The 8,899-nt window shown below is 38.8% G+C and overlaps 1 protein-coding gene across 1 annotated transcript in view; it reads left to right on the forward strand.

Annotated features, from left to right (window-relative positions):
• hfm1 (helicase for meiosis 1) overlaps positions 1 to 8,899 on the forward strand; it is a 201,026-nt gene that overhangs the window by 177,981 nt on the left and 14,146 nt on the right. The window contains exons 30-31 of the mRNA XM_043698772.1: positions 3,145 to 3,306; positions 6,682 to 6,771. Of these exons, the coding sequence (XP_043554707.1) occupies positions 3,145 to 3,306; positions 6,682 to 6,771 (252 nt within the window). The remainder of the gene's footprint in view (positions 1 to 3,144; positions 3,307 to 6,681; positions 6,772 to 8,899) is intronic.

Below are 8,899 nucleotides of genomic sequence, written 5' to 3' on the forward strand. Positions count from 1 at the left end.
AACAGTTTCCTCATTTCCCGTTCCCCCACCTCATCCTAGCTTCTAACCTCCAGAAACTCGATCCCCTGACCTGTCCGGACTTGTCCGACCTGCCCAGCTCCTTTTCCACCTATCCACTCCACCCTCTCCTCCCTGACCTATCACCTTCATCTCCTTCCCCACTGACCTATTGTACTCTATGCTACTCTCTCCCCATCCCCCCCCTCCTCTAGCTTATCTCTCCACGCTTCAGGCTCTCTGCCTTTATTCCTGATGAAGGGCTTTTGCCCGAAACGTCGATTTTGCCTGTCCTTGGATGCTGCCTGAATTGCTGTGCTCTTCCAGCATCACTGATCCAGAGCATGATATTCTGAGCCCACTTGTCGCATGCGTACACTCAATGGGGCTAAAAAATACAATTTTTTGAGTCAAATTTCCTTTCTCCTGTCAGAAAGTGTTTAGATCAGGACTTTTACTTGTCCTTCTAACTCTGCTATGTTCCTAACCCAGATTTCCAGTGACATATGCTGCAGCATAAAAAGTGAGTTAAACCATTTAAAGAGAAAAGAAGAATTCCAAAATAAAATCTGTGGAGTTTTTATGTCCGTATTCAAGTTAAAATGAGTCATAAAAAAGATGAACAGAACTCCAGGTTTTTGCCAATCTGTGATGTGGGGGTGCCGCTATTAGACTAGGGTGGACAAAGTTAAAATCACACAACACCAGGTTATAGTGCAACAGGTTTATTTGGAAATACCAGCTTTCAGACTCAAGGCTTTATGAAAAAATAGGTGACATCTCAGCTCAAACAATGCAGGCAGTCAATCCATGTAATATTTTATAAATTTCTACTTTGGAAATAGAATCAGTCTGACTCAAGATTGGGATACAGACAGATCTAACCTCATATCTTCAGTGCATTGTCTGAGCTGAGATGTCACCTTTTTGTAGAAAACCTTAAGCTATCTTGAGAATGTGACTTAAAAGAAGTTCTGGGATTTACATATTGATGAAGCAAAACCTGCAACCCATTCTAAAAGATTAAAGACTTAATAGCAATCTAGGTTTATTCAATATATCATTTCAGTTGTATGACACTGTCATCTTTTGCTATAAATTCTGTCTCTTATGATCCTGTTCCAAAGCTACCTGATGAAGGAGCAGCGCTCCAAAAGCTCGTGCTTCCAAATAAACCTGTTGGACTATAACCTGGTGTTGTATGATTTTTTAACTTTACCAATTTATGACACTGACTGAATGTTTAAAATATGCACAAGCAAAGTTAAACATGAAAATGCAGAAGTTGCTGTCCAAAAGTCTATGCTTCTCTAAAGGGTGCATACCCTACACATTTCAACCAAACTGAAATCACTGAACTGATGAGAATTTGCCCTATTATGCTGTTTGTCTGACCATAAAAAGTTATGCCTTGTTAAATGAGGCATAACAGGTCTATTAAAGGCATGCTAAGTTCAAAATTACTTATCTAAAATCTTTATGTTTCTGAAACTGATTTCATATTGGTGAAATGTTGAATTTCTCCATTAGGTAAAAAAATTCAACTTTTTAAAGAAAGTTTGTAAAATTTCTTTTTAATATTTCAGTTTCAACCTTAATCCCATTTGTATATATGAATCATTTATTTTGCTTTCTAGAACGTGTAATAGAAAGTGAAGGATAATAAATACACTTGATTCCTAGTTAACATATAAAATCAGAACTAGGTAGTTACGAAGCAAAATGCTATTTGAATCAATTATAGGCATGCCTTTTGCATTGCATACAGTTCTTCTTAGTGCAATTCACTTGTGCTCAACAAAATAGTGTAATATCATAGGGATGTTCATTCTACAAACTTTGGCTTTCAGCACAAACTACCAGTGATAGTGTTGACAAAGATGAAAATAGGGGGATGCTTTAAATATAATCTATTCTATTCAATTTCTGCTGTACTTATAGAGTCATAGAGTCATAGAGATGTGCAACAGGGAAACAGATCTTTCAGTACAATTCATCCATGTCAACCAGATATCCTAAATTAATCTAGTCCCATTTGCCAGCACTTGGCCCATATCCCTCCAAAACCTTCCTATTCATATACTCATCCAAATGCCTTTTAAATATTGTAATTGCACCAGCCTCCATCACTTCCTCTAGCAGTTAATTCCATACATGGACCATCCTTTGCATAAGAAAGTTGCCCCGAAGATCCCTTTTAAATCTTTTCCCTCTCACCTTAAACCTATGCCCTCTTGGTCTGGACTCCCCCACCCCAGGGAAAAGACTTTGTCTATTTACTCTATCCATACTTCTCATGATTTTAAAAACATCTAGAAAAGACACACGATCAGGCAATGCAAAAACTGCCAAATTAGAAGTAGTTATATATAAGCACTGATAAATCAGATTTTTAAAATACCATAATTATATCTTCTCATTAAGACTATTTTTCTTAATTGGAAACAACAAAGATCTTTTGTTCTTTTTCAATTAGGTGCAAGGAATCCTACCTATTGTAAACAAAACAAAAAACCTGGGACATTTGTCACATAACTCATTGATCCATAACAACATGATAAATCATAGCAGGAGTAGACCACTTGACCCGTCAAGCCTCCTGTATCTTTCAATAAAATTGTCGCTAATCTTCCATTTCAATTCCATGTACCCTACTCTCAATCTCTTGAATCGATTAGTGTCTGAAATCTATCAGTCTCAATCGAATCTATTCAATGACTGAACAATCCCACAGTTCTCTGAGATAGAAAACTCCATAAATCCATAACTGAAAAAGTTTCTCCTAATCTCAATCCTAAATGGTTCATCCTGAGACTTTGAATCCTAGTTCTAGACTTTCCAGTCAAGGGAAACAGCTTGTCAGTATTCACCCTGTCAAGTCCTCTAATACATTACTAAAGGAACTTATGCTTCCAGAATTGTCAACGATAAGAACAGAACCCGAATATGTTGCCCACAGTAATATATTGACCCTGTAAAATTGACAAGTATGGAGATGTTAAAGAGATGTTTTGGAAATGGGGCTGGATTTTCATCTTTGAGACAAGAATTAGGAGTTGGGACATTTCCAGATGTTGCATCTAATTTATCTAATTCCTGTTTGTGGCTGTTGACACTGTTTTCATTTGTTTTCTATTTTCCATCTAGTTGGTTTGGACATTCAGCAGAAGTATTCAGTCTTTTATTCAGGGCCAAAGAGGTTTGGAGCTCATATTGTTCATGAAAAGTCTGATGTACAGCAGTCGCAATCAGCTGAACAGAAAAGGACAGCAAGTCCATTAATGTTTCCCACTATTAATGCAGTTCAGGGTATGTTTTGATTAATTCTTTGAATCATTGTAAAAATGATATAAATAATGAATTTCTATGGCGGGGAGGATATCCTTTTATGTCTAATTGTTTGGGTTGCGAGGGCTGAGAGCAGAATTGTCTTTTGACAAGACTCTGCAGAGAATTATTCCTTCAAAGCTGTGCTAACTATTAATTTTTTGAACAGTTAGTATGTTCTCCATTTGAGTCATTGAAGTTGTTTAATAGTTACTTTCTCTTCGTTGCCTGGAGGCATCTGGAGCAGTACCTGTAAGAGCATTCCAAAGAGTGAAGGCAACTAAGTTTTATCTGGCAGAGGGAAATATAATTCAAGAACACAGAAAAATATAGCACAGGAACATTCCCTTCAGCCCAATATGTCTGCATCGACCAGAATGTAACTCTAAATGAATCCTATCTGCCTGCAATAGTCTGTATCCCTCTATTTCGTGCCTCTCCATGTGTCTGCCTAAATACCTCTTAAATGTTACAATCGTCCCTGCTTCTACCATCTCATCTGGCAGCACATTCCTACCACCCTCTGCATAAAATAACTTGTCTCACACATCTCTTCGAAATTTTCCCCCTCTCACTTTAAATCTATGTCCCTTAGTATTTGATATTTTCATCCTATGAATGCCACTCAAAGTTTTATATACTTGCATCAGGTTGCCCCTCAGCCTCCAACACTCTAGATTAAGAGCAGCAGAAAACCCAATTGTTTCTCAATTAACCACCTAAGTACCACAGCAAATCCCAAAAACTGTCTCTTGTTCTCCTCCAAAGACGCAATGTCCTAATTCCACAAATACCCAGCAAAAAAAAAACTACTTAGCATATACATATTACTACCTAACTGTACAAATTATTTAATAACCTGTTAACCAAATCATTCTGGCAAATTAGTGCTGGACTTCCTCCAAGGTAAAATGTACTGAATTCTGGATAGTATTCCAGATAGTGTCTAACAAAGCTCCTGGGCTACTGATGCATTATTTAGTGCTTTTGTATTCCAACTCATTATTATTCAGTTATATGGATATACTCAAAGTTGGGATTATTTTTAGAGAAGATAGATTAAGGGAAAATTGAAAAGATTTTTAAGGTGTTCAAAATTTTAAGGGATTTTATTAGATTACACAGGAAGAAACAGCTTCCATTGAAAAGTAGATCCATAACCAGAAGGTGGGTATCTAATTCCCTAAAAGCCAAATGGGTGATGCTGCAAAGCTAGTCCTTTATTCTAAAAGCTGTACCTTTACTCAAGGATACTGTGTCCTTGGTCTTTATCAGAGGGGTCGTAAAACATTCTGGGCTCCGAAATAACTGGTTTGATATGGAGATGAAAGGGTTTACTGAGAGGCCTTTTTGTTTATACATAAACAGATGAGACTTGAGGCCAAAGCTTTCATGTTTTAGGAGTAACCTGTATAATGAAAGGGGAGTGGTCAGTCCTAGAAGCTAAAGTCTTGTTTGAGTCAGTTCAGCGGTGGGCTGTGTGGAAACAGGCTGCTGTACTCTCTCTCCTTCTGCCCTTCTGACTTCGCCCTGTAAGCCTTTGTCTCATTTTTGCTCTGTGTTTAAGGGGTTTGTTTATTGGGACTGTTGTTTATTTTCAGAACAGCATAATTAAGTCTAACTTGGATAAGACTGAGTTCAGTAGATATTCAATGTTCTGTTCTTTGTGTTTCATCCTGTAATTTTGTGAATAAATGTTTCTCTGTTTTAAATCCTGATAGTCAACCTAGCTAACTTACTCCAGGTAATTTTCACTGTACACTTAGCAAAACAAATAGCAAAGTTATGATCTGGGCTGCCTGCATAAGAAGGTTTTGAGTGATTTGACCTAGTCCATAACAGTGAAGAGAAAAGTTTAGGTTGTTGTTATGCTCTGGAAGACATTGTGTGCAAGGATTATAGAAGCAGATTTAATGTCCTAAAAAATAAAACATTTCAGGATTATGAAGAAAATGTAATGTGCTCATACCATACTTCTTTCAAATATCCATGCATGCACAATGGGCCAAATGGCATCCTTTTATGATCTGTAATTCTATGATTCTGTCTGAGATCACTTATGATAAAGGCCAATGTTATATTAGATTTTTTTCATTGACTTTTAAACCTGCATCTTAACTTTTAGTGTACTCTGAAATCCGTTTGCTCCTCCATAGCTCTTTGTCTGTTCTGAAGAAAATATTTTGAATATTTTCCCTGAACCAAAATAGCTAATGATACATTTTCAACATTGAACTTCCCCATCGTAGTTTAGGACACTCAATTTATGTTCTGTCCGACTCCTGTCTGCACAACTTACTATACCTGCTTACTTTATTTCACCTGCAAACTTGGGCATATAATTCCTTATTCTTTCATTTAAATCATATGTAAGTTATAAAGCTCAGGCCACAGTTCAAATCCCTGGAGAATACCACCACTTGTCACATCTTCTGGTCAGAGAATGCCCCCTTTATCCTTATCTTTTGCCTTTCACTTCTAATTGCCATCCAACAACTCAATATTGCTTCCAATTCTGAGCACTTTAATTTTTTTTATTATAATCTCTTTGTAGAACTTTATCAAATAAATTATAAAAGATCAAATAGACATCATTAATTGAAACCACACTATCAACCATGCTGTGACTGCCTCAAAAAATCTTCTGGATTGATCAGCTTTACAAATTTGTGTTGTGTTTGATCTGTTTATAGTTGACTAAGTGCTCAGTCTCTTTCCTGGAGATTTGTCCCCACAATTAATTTAAACTGATAGCTTTATAGTTGCCACTTTTTTCCCTCCACCCACTTCCTAACCAATCAATCAGAGAGCAAAAAGGGACTCTGCAATGCTGAATGATTGATATATTGTCATGTGTACCAAGGTACAGTGAAAATATTTGTTTATGCGATCATAGTTAGCAAGGGTGTACAGATCAAAAAGACTTCGAGGCATACAGGTTACATTGCACAGGGCATGAGATCAGCCTCAGCAAGATCAGCATTATTTGAGGCTAGAGAGTTCATTCATCACTCTAATGATAGCTGGGAAGAAGTTGTTCCTGAACCTACTGATGTGTGTGTGTGTTCAGGCTACTGAATCTTCTGCCTGATGGATGAAATTGTAGGAGATCATTACCAAGATGTGATGGGTTTTTAATGATGCTGGCAGCCTTTTCAATCATTTATATAAAACATCTTAACAGTAAAATGTCAGCATATTGCAATTTCATTTCAGCAAATAACCTTCAATACTTTCGAGGTTTGTGCTAGATGCAATGGTTCTGTTTAAAATTTCTTAAAGTAAGCTATTGATATTTGAAGATAAGTTTCACATTCTGCTACTTTATCCCCATTGTGTCTTACATTGTAAATTCAGGTTCTACCAATGAACGAAGCTACACAGAACCTGGAAAAAGACATTGTAATCATTACTGCAAAAATAAAGACAAGTGTGGTCATGAATGTTGTAAGTGCTAATAAACCAACATTGGCAATTTATTTAATTCAGTTTTAAAATGTTTTAACACATATTTTGTCAAATACTTCATCACTATTGGAAAGATGTTGTGAAACTTGAAAGGGTTCAGAAAAGATTTACAGGGATGTTGCCAGGGTTGGAGGATTTGAGCTATCGGGAGAGACTGAACAGGCTGGGGTCATTTTCCTTGGAGCGTCGGAGGCTGAGGGGTGACCTTATAGAGGTTTACAAAATCATGAGGGGTATGGATAGGGTAAATCGGCAAAGTCTTTTCCCTGGAGTCGGGGAGTCCAGAACTAGAGGGCATAGGTTTAGGGTGAGAGGGGAAAGATAGAGGAAGTAGTGGAGGCTGGTACAAACATTTAAAAGGCATTTGGATGGGTATATGAATAGGAAGGGTTTGGAAGGATATGGGCCGGGTGCTGGCAGGTGGGACTAGATTGGGTTGGGATATCTGGCTGGCATGGACGGGTTGGACCAAAGGGTCTGTTTCTATGCTGTACATCTCTATGACTCTATGACTCTATTTCCATTTAGTGTAATCCATAAATGCTTGGTACTATTTTTACCCTGGGCCACATGGAGCAGGAAATTCATCTTAAAGTACTAATGACCTTGCCTGCACGCCAATTTGCTTTGTATTAAAACAGTTGCCAAAGGAAGCTGAGAAATGCACCTCATTCTCTCTTGAGTTTGGTTTCTTCTTCCTGCCCCCGAAATCTCCATACTCTAAAACTTAGTTGAGAGCCATAAAATTTAGTTCCCACCCTCCTACTACTTGGCATTGCTTTTCACAGCCAGTTGCCACTTCCGACAAGTTTTATTGAGGAATTTGAATGAGGCTTCAGAGGAGCTCAAATTTCCTAGGACTCATACAATTAATATTGCAAAATATATCAGCTACTTCAGTGTCTGTATATCTAACTGCCAATCCAAGTTACTATCAAGACTATGATTTCTCCCAGTTAATCTATCTCCATCGCATTTGTTCCAGTGAGGCCAACTTCAACAAGGAAACATCGAAAATGTCCACCTTTTTCCTCAAACGATGATTCCCCAGCACCGTTATCGACAGAACTTTCAACCGGCTCCAACTCATCTCCCGCACTTCTGCCTTTAGCTCCTCTCTTCCTCCCGCAACAGCGATAGGATTCTTCTTGTCTTTACTTACCATCTAACCAGCATCCGCATCCAGAATATCATCAGCTGCCATTTCCACCACCTCCAGCTGAATGTCACCACTTCTCCCCTCCCATGTCCGCATTCCGTAGAGAGCACTCCCTCCAGGACAGCCTGCCCCTCTCTACCTTCACTCCCAACACTACCCCACAGCCCCATGACATCTTCCTCTGTAGTTGCTGAAGGTGCAGCACCTGCCCATTTATCTCTTACCTCCTCAGTATCCAAGGGCTTAAACATACCTTCCAGGTGAAGCAGCCCTTTACCTGCATTTCTCACAATCTAGTCTATTGCATTTGCTTCTCACAAAATGGTCTCCTCTACACGGGGGAATGAGCTGACTGCTTCGCAGAACACCTATGTTCTGGCCACAAAAATGATGCTGAGCTTCCAGTTATCTGCCACTTTAACATACCACTTGCTCCTTGGCCAACACCTCTGTCTCAGTCTTGCTGCGGTGCTCCAGCGAAGCTCAGTGCAAACTGGAAGAACATCCCTCATTTTCCACTTGGGGACCCTGCAGCCTTCTGGACTCAATATTGAGTTCAATAATTTTAGGGCTTGAACTCTCCCATGTCCTAGCCTCTAACCTTTCACATCAGTTGTTATCATATAGTCTGCCATTACATACTATCCATTGTAAGCCACTAACAATCTCCATTAACAGTTATTCAGCCTCCTAGTCAGATCGTTATCCACTCCTTTGTCCAACTGTTCTTCTCTGTCTTTGGACTCTATCCTATTCCCCCACCTTATTTTAGATTAGATTACTTACAGTGTGGAAACAGGCCCTTCGGGCCAACAAGTCCGCACTGACCTGCAGAAGTGCAACCCACCCAGACCCATTCCCCTACATTTACCCCTTCACCTAACACTATGGGCAATTTAGCACGGCCAATCCACCCTAACCTCACATTTTTGGATTGTGGGAGGAAAC

This window comes from Chiloscyllium plagiosum, chromosome 11 (assembly GCF_004010195.1).
Source record: "Chiloscyllium plagiosum isolate BGI_BamShark_2017 chromosome 11, ASM401019v2, whole genome shotgun sequence".
NCBI lineage: Eukaryota > Metazoa > Chordata > Chondrichthyes > Orectolobiformes > Hemiscylliidae > Chiloscyllium > Chiloscyllium plagiosum.